Source organism: Dryas octopetala, chromosome 9, assembly GCF_963921425.1.
Source record: "Dryas octopetala chromosome 9, drDryOcto1.1, whole genome shotgun sequence".
NCBI lineage: Eukaryota > Viridiplantae > Streptophyta > Magnoliopsida > Rosales > Rosaceae > Dryas > Dryas octopetala.
In genome coordinates, this window is record NC_141374.1 from 12,228,963 (window position 1) to 12,253,573 (window position 24,611).

At 34.7% G+C, this 24,611-nt stretch overlaps 4 protein-coding genes across 8 annotated transcripts; all 4 read right to left on the reverse strand.

Moving 5' to 3' along the window:
• Nucleotides 1–2,168: 2,168 nt before the first annotated feature.
• On the reverse strand, nucleotides 2,169–2,861 carry LOC147274177 (disease resistance response protein 206-like). Its single transcript, XM_086257679.1, has one exon. It carries the CDS (start codon nucleotides 2,850–2,852, stop codon nucleotides 2,280–2,282), a length of 573 nt encoding a protein of 190 aa, XP_086113805.1. The 5' UTR covers nucleotides 2,853–2,861; the 3' UTR covers nucleotides 2,169–2,279.
• Nucleotides 2,862–10,636: 7,775 nt separating this feature from the next.
• LOC147274178 (CDPK-related kinase 1-like) lies at nucleotides 10,637–15,071 on the reverse strand. 5 transcript variants are annotated; one of them, XM_086227890.1, is made up of 9 exons: nucleotides 14,827–15,071; nucleotides 14,595–14,677; nucleotides 13,854–13,992; nucleotides 13,487–13,596; nucleotides 12,753–13,007; nucleotides 12,088–12,195; nucleotides 11,946–12,008; nucleotides 11,695–11,744; nucleotides 10,637–10,875 (listed from the first exon to the last, which is right to left on the reverse strand). In XM_086227890.1, the coding sequence occupies exons 5-9, from the start codon at nucleotides 12,816–12,818 to the stop codon at nucleotides 10,764–10,766; spliced, it is 399 nt and encodes a 132-aa protein (XP_086084016.1). In that variant the 5' UTR covers nucleotides 12,819–13,007; nucleotides 13,487–13,596; nucleotides 13,854–13,992; nucleotides 14,595–14,677; nucleotides 14,827–15,071; the 3' UTR covers nucleotides 10,637–10,763. The 5 variants fall into 5 exon arrangements, 4 of the variants coding, with proteins under 4 accessions (XP_086084016.1, XP_086084017.1, XP_086084015.1 ...); XM_086227891.1 differs by lacking the exon at nucleotides 12,753–13,007 and adding an exon at nucleotides 13,272–13,363 and having other exon boundaries at nucleotides 10,637–10,878; nucleotides 14,827–15,069; XM_086227889.1 differs by having other exon boundaries at nucleotides 10,637–10,878; nucleotides 13,854–13,937; nucleotides 14,827–15,068.
• A 1,760-nt stretch (nucleotides 15,072–16,831) lies between these two features.
• LOC147274179 (dirigent protein 5-like) lies at nucleotides 16,832–17,377 on the reverse strand. The gene has a single exon (XM_086227884.1). It carries the CDS (start codon nucleotides 17,375–17,377, stop codon nucleotides 16,832–16,834), a length of 546 nt encoding a protein of 181 aa, XP_086084010.1.
• Nucleotides 17,378–18,628: 1,251 nt separating this feature from the next.
• LOC147274180 (disease resistance response protein 206-like) lies at nucleotides 18,629–19,189 on the reverse strand. Its single transcript, XM_086227964.1, has one exon. It carries the CDS (start codon nucleotides 19,187–19,189, stop codon nucleotides 18,629–18,631), a length of 561 nt encoding a protein of 186 aa, XP_086084090.1.
• Between the last annotated feature and the right edge of the window lie 5,422 nt (nucleotides 19,190–24,611).

The following is a 24,611-nucleotide window of genomic DNA, read 5'->3' on the forward strand; positions in this document are numbered from 1 at the left end:
TGAGGTCCAATATCATTGGGCCTCTCATTAATTAAACATGGTAGATTAATTATGGCCCATCAGTCACCAAGATCGGAGGTATTTGCTAGACTAATCATGATACGCATCTTCAGATCCACTCAATGCATCCCTTTGTAGCTTAATTTCCACCCCATTTTTTTAGAATATGGCCAAAGTAATGGCTTAAAATATGCATCCTAGTCCCACAGTTGTACAGGAGGTTATTGATGTTCTTTAACCAAAACACTTCAAACTTTAAACCAAAAACATAAAAAAATGAAATTATGGCAACAAAATACCAGAGCCTTCATCAATTCAAGATCCAAGATTTCCATTTTTTCTTACAACATAAGATCCAACATTTATTATTTTCTTCTCTAATTTAGAGATTTGAACAAAATCTTTTAGAAAAAGAGATCTATACTATGAGTAGATCGAGTACCTAAGAATACAAACTTAATTCTGGGCTGCGAAGGAGTACAGCCGTTTTTTTTTTTTTTTCCTGAAAGTACTACAGTCTTCTAATGCTATGAAGGGGTTGATTTTGAAAAATTATATAAAAAAGCATTAAAGAAATAAAGGGAGTGTAAGAAGAGAAAAATGAAGTGTGAAAATCGCCTCCCTATTTTTTTGTAACGTGTGGATGTTAACTTTGTATGATGGACGAATATATAGATGCATCCAGGTTGAGATTAGTTAGCACAATCTGAACAATCTGTATTGAAAGTAGAATTACCAATGTTAAATTGTAGAAGTAAAGCAAATTAATTAATTGTGATCGTGAATTTGCATTTAAACAAGCATCTGAGTCATACCAGCCATTACTTTTAAAAATGAAGCGGAAATTTTAAGCTCAAGCATAATTACATAATTCCTCAAACAGAACGGTCCCGAATAAATTTAGAGAACTCATAATGCCTAATGCACAAATCAGAAACAGAAATAGCAAAACGAGGTAATCTATGAGCAACTCTTAAAAGACTAATTTTTCCATGCAAACTTTTGTTACTTACTGACTTGCACACCTGCAAACTAGAAGTTTAAGCTTGGCTCAGTACTACTAATTAATCATAACATAACCCTACTTAATTACAATGTTCAGTTTGTTAATATAATGTTAACTCTTTTGTTGTATGTGTCCTAATTAAGTTGCCAATGTAGCGTTATATTAACAACATTTTATTAATATAAGGTTTTAACTCTTGTGTCATCTCTGTTAGCCAGCCTTATATATACATGTTGGTTTCAGTGTTAGAAAAAACAGTTGTGAAGTAAAATAGCTGTGAAGTAAAGTCAGCTGTAAAATAAAGCAGTTGAATATTTAGTAAATTATGTTTTCAAAAGTGCTATGAGTACAAATTAAAAACAGTATCAAAGTGTTTGGTAAATGTTAATGTAAAAGTGCCGTGACTATGTATAATTACTAAAATGGACATGATGTTGAAAGTGTCTTCACTTATTTATTTGGTAAAAATAAAATATTTTTTTACTTGTTTTTGAAATTTTTTGCTACAAATTTTTATTAGCATTAATTTTTCTAAGAACAACATTATTAAATAAATATGCCTATTATTTTTTAGGTATATTATAATTTTAATCATACAAATAAAATATCATAATTAATTATCACAATATAAAATATAACTAACAATGAACATATATTTTAATTTAATATAAACAAATAAAAATTAGAAATCAATGAGGGTATTATGGGTAAAATAAAATATTCATTAGTGCTGTGATTCACTGTAGCTTTGAAAAGTACCTACAAATCTACTTTATGTTTTTGTTATGAGGAGTTGAGAATTGTGGGAAAAAGTAGTTTTTAATTTTTTTATCAAACACCAAAATTGCTGTAGGTGATTGAGAATTGTCATCCACAACAGCTTTTGGGTCCTCTACCGCAATCCCAAACGGGGCCTTAGATAATTTTGGAATCAAATTTGTAATTCTTTGTAGATTTCTGAAATATTTGTGGAACTGCCCTGTTTGTACTTAAACTGCATTATTATGGCTTCGTCAAGAGAGGGTATAAAACATTGTATTCTTATTAAAAAAAAAAAGTAAAAGTAATTGACCCAATTAAGTGGATACAATTTGATGATGGATCTATTATTGATCACGTACAGCATTTCTTCCTAGGAAATAATGGATAAAAAGCATAGCACTCTTTTGATACACAAAAGTTGAATCAAAACTAAACCAAATTCAAAGGCTCACATACATGCATGGAAAATCGATCAACAATACCTAGCTAGCTTGATCGTCACAAAATATCTTTACCAACACTCGTACAATTTAATATCAACTCGGAGGCGAAAATACACTTCACCCTCAAAAGCATCAGTCATCAAAGTTGCTATCCCTCGAGCCATGAAGAAGTCCCCAGTCCCACCAATCACCGACACGTCCCTCGTCTTGTTCATCAGTGGGTCCGCCCCAGCAAAGTTGATGCTCCCTCTGTGTTGGGTCGAGTTGAACACGAAGGAGAACCCTAGCCATGCAGTGAATATGTCTTTCTTGTCGTAAAAGTAAAACCCCTGGGCTCGACCCACTGGCGTCGAGCGCAGATTGTTGTCTAAAGTGATTGGGTCATCGAAAACAACCACGTCGCCAAAGTGGTTTTGTTTCGACAGTATGGTCTTGTTGCCCCAAGATGGTGAGCCCACAATTGCCGCGGTTGCGTTGTGGGAGTTTTTGCCGTTGTAAATAATATCGTGGAAATAGAAAACTAGGCTTTTGCAAGGGCGAGGTCGAACAGGGCGCTTGGGTTTTGGGGTTGGGGAGGCCAAGGTTACATGGAGGAGGAAGAAGAGGAAGAGAGCTGAAATTACTAGACTCTTTGGTTCCATTGCTAGCTATAATGCTTTGAGGAGTGAATTGGGTTTGGCATTATGCAATCATATTATATAAGAGTTTCGAAAATGTTAAATTAATTTGCAAAGTGTTGGCAAAAGCTTGGCTTAAAAGTCATTCTAGGTGACTGACCAAACAAATTAATGTGGACTAGCTGTTTCATTTTGTTAGCTTCATTTCTACGATTATCATAATCATTGATGCATGCTTGGGTTTTGGGGGCCAGTTGAGGAGGCTTGGGTAACATTAGGCATTATGGGTTCGTACGTTACTCACTACAAAGTTCCCAAGCAGTGGATTTAGAAAATTTCTTCATGAGGGGAGAAAATACAAGTTATCTATCTCAATCTTTTTGAGGCATTTTATTGAGTAATAAACATATAAATGGATAAACTGAATATTGGTGCAAATTAATGGGGAATTGTTTTTGGTAATCAATGGCGGTAGACCACACTTGCTCTACATAAATAAATCCGTCAATGTCCTGATCAAGACTATAAGAAGCTAAATTTATTTTAGTAAGCATGAGCAATCTTAAATTTAATTAGAGTATCAAACTTAAAACTAATTGACAATAAAAGGCTCGAATTTTTATCTATATATACTAAAATGCAGACATTTAAAAAATAAAATAAAATACCGAGATTTTAATACTATATTACTATGAATGTCTTATCAACAAAGTTAAAAAAGACCCATACATAAAAAAGTTCCAAAGATCAACAATATTTGCTCACTCCATTTACCACTACCAAATTTGGAGGGTGAAATTAACTCCATGCGAACCAATCAATCAATATATCTACAATTATTAATCCCACATGATGAGATTTTCGAAGTTTGATTTATCATGATCAAAGTCTTTTCGGGCTTATAATGATCAAAGTCTAACTAACACCAATTATGTCACCTTTTCCCACATAATTAGCCCACATGCATGCTACCAGCCACCTGCAGATCCACCAACCTAAGCTAAGAAGCTAATCTCTTTTATATTAAAAAAAAACAGCCGGCGAAATTTTACAAAATATTTAGAATTGAATGTGAATGTGTGATATGCGAGTAATAGAAATATAATATAACAAAGTAGACATAAATTTTCCTTTAGATTGATTTATTTTGGTTATACTCGATCTCTTGTTATGTCAAGTACTCGTTCACACAAATTACTATGCATATTAATCACTGAATATATGTAATATATATGTATCATGATTTGGTTCATCACTTTATCTTACTTAACCACTCACACGCACTCATACGAAAAATTATTTTACATGAATGACACTTCTAGTTTGTTTGACGAATTACTCTTAATGGATCTAATCCATGAAAAAAGAAGAGTTAATGAACTTTTATTAAATAAAAATATTGATCAAGAACTTATATGAATTTTTTTTGAATAACTTATATTCAATTTTTAAAAAAATAAAAAGAAAAACAGTTATTGTCAAATTTTTTTTCTTTTACTCTGTACTCTGTAATGTATTCTTAGGTGCCCCAAGGGCAGAGACTTTGTTTCTTAATTACAAAAAATAAAAAATGAAGAGGTAAAAGTTGAGAATTTCATGATTAATGTAAGATACAAGGGCACTTACCTCTCTGCCTCCAGCAACCAGTGGCAACAAGTGGAACTGCAATACAAAAATGGTTTTTTCGGAGGTTACTGGAGGCATCGGACTGATACCAAATCCCTTTAGCGGATATGATCCAATTGCAAACTTCTCTGGTGTGATAGGAAGCACTCTTTTCTCCCTTGGAACTGACCTTGTCTTTGACATATCTACAAGGGCAAACCAAAATCTCGGTACCGTTTTTTTTCGGTACTGTTATTCTCAGTATCGGTTGGAACGATTTCGGGTGCGTTCTCGATTTTTCGGTCAAACCAACCCAACCCTACTGGTAGTGGTGTCTTATCTTGTGACTTGCTATGTATAACTATTTTGGTAGAAGAATATGATGCTCTCTATTAAGCAAATTAATGTGTAGTAACTGTGGACAGCTGTGGACAAACAGATGACTAGATGAGGAAATAAATGCTCTAGAGTCTCACAAAGAATTTGAACTCGACAAATTAAAAGGACACTACTTGGGTCACCCCTCCTCCCAAAATAACAATTTCCGTAATACCGGCGCATGATCGAAACCGTTCACTTTTTAGATCACCTATTAAAGATCATCTCTGTAAAAAATCAACTCAATCAGAAATCGTTTGATTATATAACTGTTGCTGATTAAATAGAAAAAATCAACGGTTTGGTCAAAAAATCACTCTTTAATTGAAAACCATCAATTTTTTCTACTTAATTGACAACAGTTATATAACCAAACGATTTTCGATTGATTTGATTTTTTACAGAGATAATCTTTAATTGGTTATCTAACAAGTGAATGGTTTCGATCATGCACCGGCATTGCCGAAATTGAAATTTGGAGAGATGGGGTGACCTTGAAATACCCCCTAGGAGTGACCCAAATATTTTCCTTAAAAGAATACACAGAGTGGATAGATCACAAAGTACAAAGGTAGCTGTTGTACAATCCACCAATCAAATTCACGTCTCAATGTCTCATGCATATTGGATGGGAATATTTTGTTTGGTAGAAATTGAAGGGAAATTTTTGTTATAAATACTAAAAATAGGAATGTGAGTTACGAATCATGCCTTTAAAACTAAAACTAGAACTTAAAATAAACTAGCAAAAATCTTAAAAATTATTTTTATAGTAAATTACTTTAAAATCTATTTTACATGTACTTAATGATAAATTAACAAACTCACTTAAAAAGTTGCAATGACAAATAGGTCCACTTTTTTTTTTTTTTTTTAAATTGGGCGAATTGTTATTGTCGAACAATGGCAATTAGTAACAGTCATTTTTACGTAAAAACACGGATGCATGTAATTCCATAAGCTTGAATTTTGTGTTTTATGATGGTTTTATTAATTTTTGACATGTTTATGTAAGAAAAGACATAAAGTATATCTATAAGTATTATTATTGTTATGCAATTCAAATAACTACTATTGCACAGTGGCAATAATTATTACTGTCTAACAGTGGCAATTGTCGAACACTTGGTGAACATTATCGAGTGCTCGGTGGGTTATGTGTCACCCGCGTTTCATTAAAGTGGACTAGACTGAGATTTACTATAGCACGTGGCTGAGTTATCAGTCTTATTCTTCAACTGGACTTTTAAAAAAAATTAAACCTTATTTTTAGCTTTTTGATTTTTCATTTCATATATATTTTCTTCTCTCTGCTTCAATCTATCATTTATATTCTTACTTTTTTAAAATTTTTATTTCTTATTAAAAAACAAAAGCATAAATATTACAAAACATACCCTAAGGCCTAAACAATCATGAGGCTCATTAAGTGTTATGATTGCAACGAGCATTAAGAGCATTCGTAATGTTGGTGTTCAATGCAATTTTATTGCATGAAATTGAACTAATGGATTCAAATCCACTTGCAGTGCTAGCTATAGTTTAGTTCATTGCAATTGCAATAGAGGGTGCATGAAATAGCACCCTGTTATGAATTGCAATAGCAACCAGACAAGGGCCCCACATGTCATATAAGCTTGCAGAAGAGAGAGAACCAGAAAAGAGAAAACCAATATTGAGCGGGTGACACCTGTCACTTGAAGTTTATATATTTTTTTAAAATCAATGTATTACAATTTTGTTACCTTTCAATATAAAAGTTGGCCGCAAAATTTTTTTTTTTTTTTAATATATCCAAAATTACTCTCTTTTTTAAGATTTTTTTTAGGCCATTTCAATGGTATAATTTTTAACATAATTAAATTTATCTATTTTATTTTATTTGAGTACATAAGACAACATTTAAAAAGATATAACTATTGACATGAAGTTATTAAACTGTGTCATTACAAGTAAAACTGCAGTTCAGTTTAATATATGTCAAAATTCTTTTGAACTATTGAACAACTATTGTGAATGCTCTACTAACCACTAAGACATATAGTAAGGCTACCTTGGTTGCAACTTGCAAGGGTTCTTAAGACAAACACCAAATACTCATAACCTAGCAAGAAGTTGACCAATTAATTTTCACCGTTCTCACAAAAGATGATATAAGATCTAAAGTGCATCGATCCTGTTTGAATGGATACATAATTAATCATAATAGGGCAAATTACACAAAAGTACCTCAACTAACCACCCTATATCACTTGAGTACCCCAATTACAAAAAGTTGCTCGTAGGTACCTCAATTACTGATTTTGCACATCCAGGTACCTCCGTCAACTTTTCCGTCAGGCCTACCGTTATTTGTCCACGCGGCACACTAAAAACATGCCACGTGGATAACAAAAAAAAATAATAAAAAAAATTTTAAAAAATGAACTAATTATTTAAAAAAAAAAATTAAAAAATTAAAAACTCAAAAAAATAAAAAATAAAAACAATAAAAATGGAGCAGCACCCCTCCCTCCGCCCTCCGCCTCCCACCCCTCCCCCGAGACCCACCCAACCCCAGCCACCCACCCCTCCGACCCCAGCCACCTTGCCGGCGACCCCAGCCACCACGCCGGCGACCCCTGATCCCAAATATCTCAAGCTTCTCAGCCAAAGCCACAAACTTTCCCATTCAATCACAAAAACCATCATCTGGGCTTGATGGGTGTCGAAGGAGCTGAAGAATCAGGAGGCACAAAAGTTCCCCAATCAAAATTCCGGCACAACTCACCTTTGGTCCAAGTGGGACTCATTGGGTTCGTCTGTTTTTGCTGTCCGGGCATGTTCAATGCCCTCTCAGGCATGGGAGGTGGTGGCCAGGTTGATCCCACCGCCGCCAACAACGCCAACACCGCCCTCTACACCACCTTCGCCGTCTTCGGCATCCTCGGCGGCGGCATCTACAACATCTTAGGCCCTCGCCTCACTCTCCTCTCGGCCTGCTCCACTTATGTGCTCTACGCAGGCTCATTTGTACTACAACCACCACCAGCATCAGGCCTTCGCCATTGTCGCTGGAGCGATTCTCGGGATCGGTGCAGGCCTACTTCAGTACTCCAATGTTCATATTGAGGTGGCCGGAGAAGGGAGGGAGGTGGGTGGGTCATTGAGTTGGGTGGCCGACGCGGGGGAGGAGGAAGGAGGAGGGCTCGGGGCTGGGGTTTCGGGGAGAGAGAGAGAGAGTTAGAGAGAGATGAGAGGGGTCGGGTGGGTCGTCTGGTGGGTCGCCGGCGTGGTGGCTGGGGTCGCCGGCAAGGTGGCTGGGGTCGGAGGGGTGGGTGGCTGGGGTTGGGTGGGTCTCGGGGGAGGGGTGGGAGGCGGAGGGCGGAGGGAGGGGTGCTGCTCCATTTTTATTGTTTTTATTTTTTATTTTTTTGAGTTTTTAATTTTTTAATTTTTTTAAATAATTAGTTCATTTTTTAAAATTTTTTTATTATTTTTTTTTTGTTATCCACATGGCATGTTTTTAGTGTGCCACGTGGACAAATAACGGCAGGCCTGACGGAAAAGTTGACGGAGGTACCTGGATGTGCAAAATCAGTAATTGAGGTACCTACGAGCAACTTTTTGTAATTGGGGTACTCAAGTGATGGGCCCGTTTGGCACTGCTTCTTAGAAGCACTTTTATTTAGTAGCGCTTTTATCAGAAGCGCTTATGTTAAGAAGCACATATAAATTTTTATAAAACTTATAAGTTGTTTATGCAAAAGCACTTGAAAGTGCTTCTTGAGAAAGCACCTGTCAGGTGCTTCTCAAAAAACCCCTTAAAAGTGTTTTTATAACTCAAAAGCACTTCTAATTATTTTTGCCAAACGCTATCAAAAGCGCTTTTACTAATTTGAAAGCGCTTTTGACAATTTTAAAAGCAGTGCCAAACGGGCCCATAGGGTGGTTAGTTGAGGTACTTTTGTGTAATTTGCCCATCATAATATAACGGAAATGTTCTCTTGTTAAGCACATTAATTATATATTATGTTTTTTTTTTCTGTGCTAAAGACATCATTATGTTGTTAGATTATGAATTTAGATATATCTTTGATTAGATTGTATTCTTAACTGAATGTTTGATCCAAATTCACAATTTGATTAAAAAAAAAAAAACATTATTCTTAATTTTTGGGAGGCAATTTTCACACTCCCTTTTCTCCACTTGCACTGCTATATTTTTATAGCTTGTTGTTATATTTTTTTATTATTTGTATTCCAAGTTTGCCCTTTATAGCTCTTGAGTTTTAATATATTTTAATTTTTGTCCAGTGAGGTTCCATCATTGAAGTCCGAATTGGTGAAATGATAGAATCTATAAAAATTATTCAACATGCTCAATCTAAATGCAAGTTCGTCTTATCCCTACTTATAGAGAGGTTGTTTCCCAGATTAATTGTAATGGAACAACCTTACCAGGATACGTACCCGATGAGTTAAGAATTGAGGCTTCATCAATAATGATATAATGCAGGTTCCATAAATCATTCTACTTAATTGTCACTTATGAGCCTCAAATTTTCTCTTAACTACACGCAGCATAGTATCACTTTGATCGTCTATATCTTGTGCAAAATATAGCAATTGCATCCTAACTGCCCAAAGGGAGATTCATCTCCAATGGGTCTCCAATGCTTAAGTTAGTCATTGATTTATGAATTTTTATTTATAAATTATATATCATCACCCCCCCTTCCACTCTTGATTCTGCCGAGCTTTATAGCTCTTCATCCGAGGAGTTAATTCCTAAATTGGAGGAGGAATCTTCTCCTATATATTAACTGTCACTACTACAAAATAGCAATCAGACAACGGATTTTCACTGTTGTCTAAGTTTATAATTTACCGTCGTCTAATCGAGTGTTGTCTATTCATACCCCCAATAGACAACGGATAAAATCCGTTGTCCTGGTGCACCTACACAACGGTTATAGATGTACCACCGTTGTATATACAACCTTTAAAATCAATGATTTGGAGGATACCGTTGTTGAGTGCCAATTTAAACATCGGTTTATATTTAATAACCGATGTGTATATATATGTTAAACAACGGTTACCTTATGTAAATCATGAGTTTTACAACTATTTTAGATACAAACACGAGGTGAAATACCCATGAAGACAACGATTTATTGATAATAACCGTTGTGTAGGCTATTGAAAATAGGTATACTGCCATGTCTATAGGTCTTTCATACTACGGTGTTTACATGAAACCGTTGTATGAATGCATTAAAAACATCAGGTTTTAACCATATAACCGTTGTATATACTTATTTGGTACATCGGTTTTGAGTTAGAAACTGTTGTATGAAGGCATTTAGCACAATGGCTTTTTAAGGTTTGTATTGTATGCTTATGGATTAGACAATGGTTTCTGATATTGAACAATTGTAAGTTAAGGGTATAGACCACGCTTTTGATCGAAAAACTGTTGTATAATGTGCCTGTTTACATCTGTTTTAAGAAGCTCCCAATTGTCTTTGCTATAATACCATAATGCAATTATGAACAAAATGCACAACCTGAGATTGGTTTTTTTTGGGTACATTCCTAACAAATATATATTCACAAATAACCATTTGCTCAAGTTTAAACTAATCCACAATATTAAAGGATTTTGAAATTTATAAAGTACCAAATCATATATATAAAGTATTTTAAGGTAATACTTGTATATTCATAGCAAAAAAAAAAAAAAAAACAGGTAGTAATTGTATATATATATCTAGCTTACTACATTTCTTAACCCAATGCCATATACAAAAAACCAGCCATGCCATACACAAAAACCCTCCATGCCATACAAAAAAACCAACCATAATCTATCTAATCACTAGCAAGCCTATCAATCATTAATATCCCCCAATTAAGCTAATCTAGTTAGCTAAACACATGACCTACAAAATCAAGTTCAAAATGTTGTCATGCAAAAATCCAACATGTAAGTTTACATTTACTGCCCCAAAAAGTTTGCCCATTCAGCCCAGACATTGTCGATATCTTCTTGGGTATATGTGTTGTCCTTCCTTCTCTTCTACTGAAACAAGGCAAAAATAGATAGAGCACTATATTTCAGAATAAACTAACAGAACAATCTGCCATACACAAAAATCAACAAGCTGAAATCAACAAATTCTGCCATACACAAAACTAAACAAGCTCAAATCAATACAAAATCAGCCAAGTTTGTCAAGCTGCCACAAATCCAACAAGACATGAACTTAATTCCAAAGCAAAATCAGCAAAAACTAGCCAAGATAAGAAACAAAAGCTGCCACAAAATCCAACAAGACATGAACTTCCTAAGCAAAAACAAGCTATGAACTTCCTAAGCAAATGCTTTCAACAATATGCCATATATGATATATATTCTAAATGCCATATTCTGTTGGAGTTTTTCAAATCAATCAAATCAGCAAAGAAACAAAAGCTGCCACAAAATCCAACAAGTCATGAACTTCCTAAGCAAAATCAGCAAAAACCATATGCCCCTAAATTGATAAGCTCAAATCCAGCAAGTTTTCCATGCCTGCACCCAACACCCTCATGCTCACCCAAAACAGAATACCCAAAGTTAATTAATTAGTTTCCTTTTATTCCCTTAGAATTTTCCAATCTTTCAGCCACCAAAATAATAAAAGCACATTATAAATTGCCACAAGACATGAACTTCCCTTACAAAGTGGATAACTTCCTCAATTAAAATAATGATTCAAGTACCATAGTGATCAATTTATGGATTAAAGAGAACAAATAGAATGACATTTATTACTAATGAATACAAAGAGAAAATGTACAACATATGGGCATATACAGAGACACACACAGTAAAAAAGATCATGAGAAAAAGTACCTGGACAGTGAATCCTGCAGAAACTTTATAGTAGTGATACCTTGTACAAGCTACTACAAAAAAAAAAAAAAAAATTACATCTTGACAAAAAAAATTACATCTTCAAGACTCCTACTCATGTACAAGCCATTTAATAGAAGATACATATATAAGACCGCACACTCAACTGAAATTCTTGAAATTTTACTTGACTTGGGAATCGGGAGACATTTTTTTGATTAAGAAAAAAGATATCAACTTTGCAAAATTACCATGTTGACATAATCTAGAACCCGTGAATCCTTCATGGCATCAGTGGAGTTCCTTATTACACCCTGCTGATACCAATGTTACTTTAAATGGCTTCAGAAACTATTAAAATAGCAAAAAGATAAGTTCAGAAAAAGCGCTGACCGTCTTAAAGTTCTGCATAGAGATGAATCCACTTTTATTTGGCCCTAACAGTGTAAATTGCTCCCGGAGATAAGCCAGCTGTGCTACAGATAACGTCTTTGCAAGAGTCTGTCACAATGGAAGAACATTTTCACTCCATATGTTAATGTTTTAAGAAGCATCAGATAATTTACATCAATAGCATTTGATGAAAATGACCAGAAAAGAAGATAAATGAATGTGCAAAAATATTCCAAAACACTCATCGCTCAAAGGAAGGTACTATTGTTTTAAACTTACAAAATGAATATAGATACTAAACAATTATGTTAAAGTAGATTCTCAGAGATTCTATTCTTCTTTTAGTTATTCCTCAGTTTCTATTTTAAGTCAGCCCTGATAACCAGTACAATATTTGGGTGCGCGAAACCAACTGTAAGAACAGCTTGGCTTCAAATCAATCAAAAACTAAAGCAACTGCAAAATCTAAGAGACATCATGAGACAATTAAATAATACTATGAAAGGGAAAACAACAAAAAAAGAAAGGAAAAATAAAAAAGGAAAATAACATATTATTGAGGCACTACTTATATGATCAGTTGCAACATTTGAAGACATTTCAATTTCAATCAAAACAAAAACATACATAAAAAAGAGAACATAAATAAACTTATCACTACATACCCCTAATGCTGATTTCCGTAGAGAAGATGAGCATATATAAGCTTTAACAAGTTTGTACACTATCATATCGATTGGTATCTTGGGAGAATTACAATTGTGAGACTAACTTTTCTGTTTAAATTAATGCAATGGTATAGAATTGGTGGAGATATTTGAACCAATTTTAACAATTTTATAATTCTAAATAGCTTTTAAATTTTTCTGCATTCAGCTTCCTCTGTGAGTGAAAATCATATGATACTTGAGCATCTATTCCTGTACAAAAAAAAATTATATTTGTCAGAACCTGGCAATTGGGCTCATGTAATAACTAGTTCTGGCCACTAGTTATTGAACCAAACCAATATTCACTTATAACTGTTGGAAGGACTATGCAAGATACAAAATAAAAAGATGGCTAAAATTTTTCTCAAAAGAAAGATACAAAATAAAATGTACAGCAGAGAACAAGGAATTAAATTATAAATGTGCATGGATTCATAAAGGCTTCAACAGTATTGCATCCATGTATCCTCTTACCGCCATACATGAGGTACATTGCCATTATTTCTCCCAATGCTATCATCCAGAATCCTATTCCCAACACTAAAAAGTGATCGAGTAGATGCATTCTGTAACAATGAATTGCAGCAATAATAGACTTGGGTTTGACTAAGATAAAGCAAGAATCTATGATATATCAAAGTACCCCTAACAAAATGTATAGCAAGAAACAAAATAGGTCAAGAGCTTACATATAAACTGGTTGATTTGATCGATTCCAAAGCCTTAGCATCAGAGAGATTAACATTAGTCCCCTGCTTCAATTGCTGTCCAAGATGATGTAATAAAGCAGCTGATGGATCTAAAAACAAGGAGAGAAAGGAAAACAAATATATTAACAATATCAACAGCTTATATGCTGGAAAAAACATGATAAATTTAGAAGTTCAAACAAAACTTGGGTCCCTCATTCACTCAACACGTTAATATAAGAACAAAAGATAAAGATTACAGGGAGAGCAACTAGGAAAAGACTGTAAAACCTGAGAAACAATATACTTTTCAGCAACCATAAATTAAAAGGAGGGGGGCAGGAGAAAGCAGTGACAACCAACTTACAGTGAATGCATTTTCAACTAATTAAATGAAACACAGGCCCTTGCATGCCCACGAGCTCATCAAAGGGTACATCCTCTGCACCATCTGCATCATCCAAACTATCAAACATCTGTTCAACATGAGCTTCAAGACGAATAGCCTGCATCTCCCACAACAACATTTTATGCATCCACGTATAACTCATTAATGAAAAACATCTATATACTAATTAATTATTTTTTCTCTTAGATTTGCCTAGAGTGAGATTCAAGTAATGGAAACTTAAAGTAAATTATTAAGCACAAAACTAGTAGAACAAGTATTCAAAAGAATAGATTAGTCATTACAATTACAAACTACTCTAAAAGCACTAAATAAGCAGAACAAAGAAAATTACCAAGTCCTCTAAAAACATAATTTGATAAAGAGTCTAGCTTAATTTGAGATTTTAGAATGACATCGTTTTTTCTTTGCTCATAGAAACACATCCTTTATTAATTTCTTAAACAAACTTTGATGGTTATACCACCCTCTCCATTCCCCATCCTCTCTCTCTCTCTCTCACAGATACACAGACACAATATTCACCAACTCATGTATTACCACAGATTAAAAAAAAAATCAGAATGGGTATGTAGGTGGGAGGTGGGAGAGATGCATCAAAATGTAAGAAAATAAATCCCAAACTTGAAAGAAAGAGAAAACTCATCATATAAAAGTGAATATAAGGAAAAATTACAGGTACCCAGTTGAAGAACTCACCGAAATTGAACAAAAGAAAAGAATCGACGAAAAGAGAAATTATGCTTTTCATAGAGGAGCTTCCTTGTATGAAACCCTAAATCCTAAATCAAGAAAATCAAATAAACATTAAAAACCTCCATCAGATAGGGAGGAGCTTCCTTGTATGAAACCCTAAATCGTATATCAAGAAAATCTAACCAACATTAAAATCATAATTAGATAGGGATGGGCTTTAGAGTTAGAGCGAAACCTTGTATGAGCTTTACTGGTGGGCTCCCAAATCTAGCCGAGAACGGTTAGTAGCAGAAATGGAGAGAGAGCGAGAAAGACACTGATAGATGTAGAGAGAGGAAGAGAGAGAGGGAGAAAATTTGGATAGTGCGGAAGGAAAGAGATCAAGCTGTGAGAGACTTCTGCACGATGAGGAGTTGAGGACGGCGAAGATGGAGATCGAATGGGGCACGAGTATCTGAAAGTAGGTGAAGTCTCAGAGCTAGGGCTTTGACCAAATTAGACTTAAAGCGCGAGGACTGTTCATTAGCGCGCCTCCGCTTTTGGCGAAATACAAACAGCCGCAAATTCTTTATTTTACCCAATACAACAGTTTTGTCTAAAACTATTGTGTAATAATTTAAGAAAAATCTCAAGACTAAATACCATTGGATATTATATGATCATATAACGGTTTTTATAAAACCATTGTGTAATAAATTAAGATAACGGACAAAATACGAACCGTTGTCTATTTACCGATGTCTATTTATATTATTGTAGTAGTGTGTCGAAGCAGTTTATTAATAGGTTCTATCTCTTACTCAGTTATTTAATAACTGAGTTAATCTTTAATTTGGGCTTTGAGGTCCAATATCATTGGGCCTCTCATCAATTAAACATGGCAGATTAATTATGGCCCATCAGTCACCAAGATCGGAGGTATTGCTAGAGTAATCATGATCCGCATCTTCAGATCCACTCAATGCATTCCTTTGTAGCTTAATTTCCACCCCATTTTTTTAGAATATGGCCAAAGTAATGGTTTAAAATATGCATCCTAGTCCCACAGTTGTACAGGAGGTTATTGATGTTCATTGACCAAAAAACTTCAAACTTTAAGCCAAAAACATAAAAAATGAAATTATGGCAACAAAATACCAGAGCCTTCATCAATTCAAGATCCAAGATTTCCATTTTTTCTTACAACATAAGATCCAACATTCATTATTTTCTTCTCTAATTTAGAGAGTTGAACGAAATCTTTTAGTAAAAGAGATCTAAACTATGAGTAGATCGAGTACGTAAGAATACAAAGGACAAAGGATGTATCACTTAATTCTGGGCTGCGAAGGAGTACAGCAGTTTTTTTTTTTTTTTCCTGAAAGTACAACACTCTTCTAATGCTATGAAGGGGTAGATTTTGAAACATAAGTAATAAAATTATATAAAAAAGCATTAAAGAAATAAAGAAAGTGTAAGAGGAGAAAAATGGAGTGTGAAAATCGCTATCCTATTTTTTTTGTTAAGTGTGGATGTTAACTTTGTATGATGGACGAATATATAGGTGCATATATCGAGGTTGAGATTAGTTAGCACAATCTGAACAATCTGTATTGAAAGTAGAATTACCAATGTTAAATTGTAGAAGTAAAGCAAATTAATTAATTGTGATCGTGAACTTGCATTTAAACAAGCATACCAGCCATTACTTTTAAAAATGAAGCGGAAATTTTAAGCTCAAGCATAATTACATAATTCCTCAAACAGAACGGTCCCGAATAAATTAATTAGAGAACTCATAATGCCAAAAGCACAAATCAGAAACAGAAATAGAAAAACGAGGAAATCTATGAGCTGGAAATTAGTCTTTTAGCTTAAAAGACTAATTTTTCCATGCAAACTTTTGTTACTTACTGACTTGCACACCTGCAAACTAGAAGTTTAAGCTTGGCTCAGTACTACTAATTAATCATAACACACTAGTGGAACACACCTTCCTTAGTCCTCTATTTATTAGTGAGATTACAATAGTTGAAGTACCTTCCCGCATAGTGAAAGCAAATAGGAATTGCCATCGAATTATATTATTATGACACCTAGATTATAGCTTTATAGGATAAATTTTTACATACAACAGGTGTCATATATGATAAATAATCAAGTACTGGTACATGATTATGAGTTTATTACGAGAAGGGTGTTGTATACACTCGTCGTATACAAGAATTGTTCTCTGAGTTGCGACGTCAATCTTAGCCCAATTAATAACATTCGTACAACTTGATGTCCATCTTAAGTCGAAAATAATTGATACCCTGTAAAGTATCAGTCTGAAAAGTGACAATCCCTCTAGCCATGAAGAAATCTCCTGTTCCTCCAACCACTGACAGATCCCTAGTCTTCTCCATCATCAAATCCGCACCCATTATATTCAGCGTGCCCTTGTGCTCGGTCGAATTGAACACCAAAGTGTATGCAAACCAAGCAGTGAAGTCGTCCTTCATGTCGTAGAAATAGAAACCCTGAGCTTTAGCAACGGGAGGCGACAGAAGATTTCTGTCTTTTGTCATAGGATCATGAAACACAACCAGCTTTCCAAACTGAAAGTTGCCAAGCTTTGTTGCATTTGTTGCTGCAGCGGACGTTGCATTTGCAGCATCCGTGCCGTCAAATAAGATGTCGTGGTAATAGAGCACCATCCTCTTGCATGGTTTCTCTTGCTTGAATGCTTTCTTGGATGCCAACACAGATGGGAATATAATGAGGACCAAAATAATGAAAGGAGTTTTTGCTGCAAATGTTGCCATGGTTGTTATTCTCTGATCTGATTTTGGTTGTGTTAATTAGATTGAAGCGCCTAATTGGTGCAATTTATACTGCCATTTCGGGGTTGCTAGTTTGTCTTTTTAATCCTAGGAATTTATTGAAGAATATGCCCAATTTATGTGCCTCTTTGGCTGTAGTAGCTACTAGGTAGCTAGTATTAAAGCTTGAAACAGTGGTAGCTACCTAATCTTGCAAGAGTAGGAGTTTTATATATGGAACATTAAAACTATTTGTACCATATTCACGAGGTAAATCATGTATAAACATCTATATATGCAAGTCTTATATTAAATGTGGTTTAAAAATGTGGTCAATTTAACATTACTCGATCGTCGTGACTAAGCATTTGAGAATTTTAGTTGGATGTTATGAGTGACAATGTGTAATTTTACGTTGAGCATCTGTTTTGGCATTAAAAAAAAAAAAAAACCATAACCCCACTTAATTACAATGTGCAGTTTGTTAATATAATGTTAACTCTTTTGTTGTATGTGTCCTAATTAAGTTGCCAATGTAGCGTTATATTAACAACATTTTATTAATATAAGGTTTTAACTCTTGTGTCATCTCTGTTAGCCAGCCTCATATATACATGTTGGTTTCAGTGTTAGTTGAGATGCTGCTAAGCCAATGATAAGAAGCAACATATCGACCTTGTCTATTTTGTAAAGTGAAATGCTAACAACAACAACCGCCACCATTGTCACTAGCAAAGCTCTTTTGCAAATATCTCCCACAAATATGCTTGGCAGACCAAACCAAAACGAAGTATTGTTTTTTAAGAAATGGTTAGTGCTAGGGAGACCATCTCTTTGTACCATCTAATGTGAGGTGAGATTCACCAATACAAATAAGGCTCATCTCTATTAGAGAAATAGTACACTAGATGATACAAAGAGATGGTCTCCTTAGCATTTTTCTTAAGGGATATGTTAACTCTGTACAAGTGGTTATCATTGGAGGTGGCCATATAGTACGTTAGACTCATGTCATAGAGAGCTATAAATAAGGAAAAACGATCTGACATTACAATGGTGACTAACCATAATATTATTACTTTTTTATTGACTAGCTAAGCTAAGAGCTTAACTGCAATCAACCAAAAACTCTCAAATAAAGCACACCATGCAATTGACTAAAAAATAGCACACCATGCATGAAACAGAACATATTTGAACACCACTCTCATTCTCACATTCGAAAACTCAGAATTAATGCTAATATGCTTAAATTCACCAACACTCATAGAATTTGATATCCACTCGGAGCCTGAAGTACACTTCACCTTCATACGCATCAGTCATTATGGTTGCAATTCCCCGGTGCATGAAAAAATCTCCGGTGCCACCCACAATGGATATATCCCGGGTTTTCAGCATAACCGGATTGTCTCCAATGAAATTTATGCTGCCTTGGTAGTTTGTGGTATTCAGAACAAATGAGAACCCAAGCCAAGCAGTGATTGTGTTCTTTGTAACATACAAGTAGAGTCCTTGTGCCCTGCCAACAGGCTTTGAGTGCAGATTGTTGTCAAGGGTAATGGGGTCATCGAAAACTACAATGTTCCCAAAATAAGATTGGGGTGCATAGATGGTCAAATTAGCTCCTTGAGGGGCTGCAACAATTGCAGAGGTAGCATTAGCAGCATTTTTGCCATTGTAAATAATGTCATGGAAGTACAGCACTAGGTGCTTGCATGGTTTATATTGGTTTTTACTTCTTGGGTGGGCTGAAGACAAAGCAAGGAACATGAAGAAGAAGGAAAAAAGAGCAATGGATTTTCTTGCCCCCATTATGGGTTATGAAAAGCAGAGGCTGCAGAGCTCAAAGGGAACAGAGGAAAGGAATATTCTGAGCTCCAAAGGGATGAGCTTTTGCTAATAACTAGCTACTTGGGAGTTTGCTATCAGTCCCAATTCATGGCATTATATAAGCACTTGGAAGCGGGATTAATTAATCCAAAAGTTTGAAAGTTCCACTTGGAGTATAATTTGATGTGTAGAGCCATATAATGTACATCACCAAGAAAATAACCAGAATATGATTATTAAATAAGATGTTGTAGAGCCTTAGTTTGACTCCCAAGTGTAGCATAGATGATATCCTTTATTCCACATCCCTCTTTTTCTGGATCTAAGATAATAATGACTAAGGACTTTGCCTTTGAAATGATTTCTGAATGTATATGGTCTTTCTATGATGTTAATACAAAGACTTTACGATAACCATGAAAATGAAAGCATGCATGGTAGTAAAAAAGAAATTGGGGAGAGTATACAGATTATTGTATTCTAATACATTACAGTCATGATGGTTAATGTTGTTCGACAATTTAATATATTATGTTGTTAGACTCTTAATTTGAACCACACAATAAAATAAAGAATTCTACTTAATTGATTTATAATTCAGATTGATAATTTGATAACATAGACTTTGAAACTTCCGTGCTATAAGACTATTGACACTTCTGGCATAGACTAAGGCCCCGTTTGGGATTGAGGTGGAGGACCCAAAAGCTGTTGTGGATGACAATTCTCAATCACCTACAGCAGTTTTGGTGTTTGGTAAAAAAAATAAAAAATTGCTTTTTCCCGCAATTCTCAACTCCCACAGCAAAAACAGAAAGCAGGTTTCTAGGTGTTTTTGAAAGCTGCAGTGACTCACAACAACAATGAATATTTTATTTTACCCATAATACCCTCATTGATTTATATAATTTTTATTTGTTTATTTTAAATTAAAAAATATGTCCATTGTTAGTTATATTTTATATTGTGATAATTAATTATGATATTTTATTTATACGATTAAAATTATAATATACCTAAAAAAATAATAGGCATACTTATTTAATAATGTTGTTCTTAGAAAAATTAATGCTAATACAAATTTGTGGTAAAAAATTTCAAAAACAAGTAAAAAAAAAACATTTTACTTTTACCAAACAAATAAGTGAAATGCACTTTCAGCATCATGTTCATTTTAGTAATTATATACGGTCACAACATTTTTATATTAACATTTTTATATTAACATTTACCAAATACTTTGATACTGTTTTTTGCACTCACAGCACTTTTGAAAACATAGTTTACTAAATACTCAACTGCTTTACTTTACAGCTGACTTTACTTCACAGCTGTTTTTTCTCACAGCAATACCAAACTGGTACTATGAGGAGCACGACCAGAACGAGATTAAATTAATTAAGTTCAATTTTCAGGTCAAGTTGCTAAAAATAATACATGTTATGGGGGAATCTAAATTTCATGTTATATTATTAGGGCTGTCAAATTAAATTATTGATAAAATAGAATCATATTTGAATATGTATAGTCTACATGTTTTATTGAAACAATATTACTCTTGATTAGAAATCATTTGTCAAATTAACATGGATCAGAAAACAAAGATGCTCAAATAATTGGCATATTCTTAGCTTTCCATAAAAACAATATCTAGTTTTGGATCATTCTGCAATATTTTTCACGACTAGTACGCTGATTGCGGTCCAATTTTTCTGCAATATTTTTGCATTCTATTCTGGTGCCTGGTGAGAGATTGGTGGAGGTAAGTGTTGATTAGTGCACGCTGGTTCATATGAAAAGTGACATATAATATATTTCACGCTGGTCCATATGAAAAGCGACATATAATATATGTCTTTATATATACGGTAGGTGAGTTAGATAAGTCAAGTGGGCCTCTTAACACATTCAAATGAAACTCTAAACTGTGGAAATTACAGCTCTAATAATAAAGACACTCTTACACCGCGACCGTCTCTTTTTTTTTTTTTTTTATTGAATGAGAGATCATTAATATTGAAACTACGAGGGAATTATAAAGTCAGTTGCAAGCTGGTCATGAAGCCAATAAGGAGCTTCACCAAGCCAATAACTCAACATTGAACCACAAGACAACGCATGTGGAGCAAGCAAATGAGCAACTAGAATTAGCAAACAAAGCCCAAATTCCCTTAGTTTCATCCTCTGAAGCATGGATACGCGATTTTGGTGCCGTATCCCGTATCGGATATACCAACAGATACAATACGCTCGGATACGCATTGGATATGTATCTGGGTCAACGGATACGTGGTTGACTGGTTGGATATGTGTATCCTTTGCTCTCGAGATGGGTAATATGTAAAGATGTAAAGATTCCCAATTATCCAGACTACCCAGAACTCAATTCTTCATTTCTGATTTCTTCTAGCTTCTTCATCCCTGTGGAGTGTGGAGAAAGTCTCGAGAGACCGATGCCGACGAGTGGCGACCTATTCTCCTCTCATCTTCTGTAATTTTATCTGTTCTTTACTTCTCTCTCTAATATCTGGCCTCTCTCTCTGTGTAATATCTGGCCTTGGCCTTCTCCTTATATCTTTCTAGTTCCTCACGTGCAAATGTGCACTCCATCAACTAATATCTCAATTGAGTCAATTGTTTCTACTTTTTCACTTTTCAAATATAATATTATAATATTCGACCAAAAAAAAAATTATATTATTATAATATTCAAATATAATATTATAGTATCAACTAATATAATGCTAATATTACTATATCTTTGAAATAGTCTTCTTAGTTTCCATCTTCATTGAATAGGTGTGATGCTTAAAATTCACTACAAGAAAAACATATTTGGGCGACCAAACTTTGGGCGACGAACATATATTCGTCGCCCAAAGAAATTTAGGGCGACGAACAAGAAAATTTGTCGCTCAAAGTTATAAAGGTTTGGGCGACGAACATGTTCGTCGCCCAAAGAAGGTTTAGGCGACGAATCACACGTTCATCGCCCAAAGTTACTTTGGGCGACGAACAAATTTCGTCGCCTAAACATTAACAACAAACAATTAATTGAGAAATCCATTGGGCGAGGAATATACATGTTCGTCGCCCAAAGATAATTTGGGCGACGAACATATATATTCCTCGCCCAAACTTACTTTGGGTGACAAAATATTTCGTCGCCCAAACTCATTTTGGGCGAGGAATAATATGTTCGTCGCCCAAAGACACTTTAGGTGACGAAATTATGTTCGTCGCCCAATATGAGTTTGGGCGACGAAATATGTTCGTCTCCCAAAGGATCATCCTGTTTTGTAATAATGGTTTGGGCGAGGAACCTCACAATTCGTCGCCCAAAGACACTTTGGGTGACGAAATTATATTCGTCGCCCAATATGAGTTTGGGCGACGAAATATGTTCGTCGCCCAAAAAATCATCCTGTTTTGTAATAATGGTTTGGGCGAGGAACCTCACAATTCGTCGCCCAAAGTTTGTTTGGGCGACGAAATTTGTAGTTCCTCGCCCAAAGTAAGAATATTTTTTTGTTTACAATTTTATATATGTAATAGCATACTATACGATTGTATTTCCAAAGATCATAACCATTCATTTTTTAATTCCCCACTTAAGGATCATCCATGCAAAAAATTAGCTCAATCGGAGATGTAGAAGTTAGGTAACGGTGGTTGAACTTATGAACGATTGTAAATTTTGTAATACGAATCGAAGTATGAGATGAATTCCGATTTAGCCGATTTTTTGCAGAGATGATCTTCCAGTATAAACGAATAGAATGAACGGTTCCGATCGTTGAAATCACATTGTAGTCTTCACAAATTGTTGAATCACCAAAATTTCTACCCAAAAGTTAATATAATTATACTCTTCAAGTGTATTTGTATGTAGAAGATCACTTTTATATTGTGTTTTTAACGATCCGAACCGATCATTCCTTAGTGCCTCACTTAAGGATCATCCATGCAAAAAATTAACTCAATCGGAGATGTAGAAGTTAGGTAACGGTGGTTGAACTTATGAACGATTGTAAATTTTGTAATACGAATCGAAGTATGAGATGAATTCCGATTTAGCCGATTTTTTGCAGGGATGATCTTCCAGTATAAACGAATAGAATGAACGGTTCCGATCGTTGAAATCACATTGTAGTCTTCACAAATTGTTGAATCACCAAAATTTCTACCCAAAAGTTAATATAATTATACTCTTCAAGTGTATTTGTATGTAGAAGATCACTTTTGTATTGTGTTTTTAACGATCCGAACCGATCATTCCTTAGTGCCTCACTTAAGGATCATCCATGCAAAAAATTAGCTCAATCGGAGATGTAAAAGTTAGGTAACGGTGGTTGAACTTATGAACGATTGTAAATTTTGTAATACGAATCGAAGTATGAGATGAATTCCGATTTAGCCGATTTTTTGCAGGGATGATCTTCCAGTATAAATGAATAGAATGAACGGTTCCGATCGTTGAAATCACATTGTAGTCTTCACAAATTGTTGAATCACCAAAATTTCTACCCAAAAGTTAATATAATTATACTCTTCAAGTGTATTTGTATATAGAAGATCACTTTTGTATTATGTTTTTAACGATCCGAACCGATCATTCCTTAGTGCCTCACTCAAAGATCATCCATGCAAAAAATTAACTCAATTGGAGATGTAGAAGTTAGGTTTAGCATTTAGGATGTATGAACGATCTTGATTCTTATAATAATAATCGAACGGGTAGATGAACTCCGATTGAGCCGATTTTTTCCAGGGTTGATCTTTGAGTATGAACATATATGAAGAATGGCTCTGATTGTGATAATCACGTTGTGGTCTTCACAATTATTGAAGCTACAAGGTTTTAACGAAAGAGTTGATATAATTTTATTCTTCAAATGCAAAAACCACTGATTTATATGTAGAACCTTATATGTCGATTGTATTTTTAACGATCTGAACCGTTCATTTATTAGTTTGTCACTCAAAGATCATTCCTCTAAAATATTAGGTCAATTGGAGATCTAGAAGTTTGGTATTGGAGCTCGAACGTATGAACGATCATGGTTCATAAAAAATTCAACTTTGGGCGACGAAATGTAGCTTTAAGCGACGAACAATGCGTCGCCCAAAGTCTGAAATTATGGCGGGATAAAACGGTGCCCTAATGTCAAGAACTTTGGGCGACGAACATGGATTCGTCGCTCAAAGTGACTTTAGGCGACGAATAAACATATTCGTCGCCCAAAGTGACTTTGGGTGACGAATTCATGGTCGTCGCTCAAAGATACTTAAGGCGACGAACATGAATTCGTCACCCAAATTCAATTTGGGCGACGAACGTGTTAATTCGTCGCCTAAAGTCACTTTGAGCGACGAATCCATGTTCGTCGCCCAAAGTCTTTAA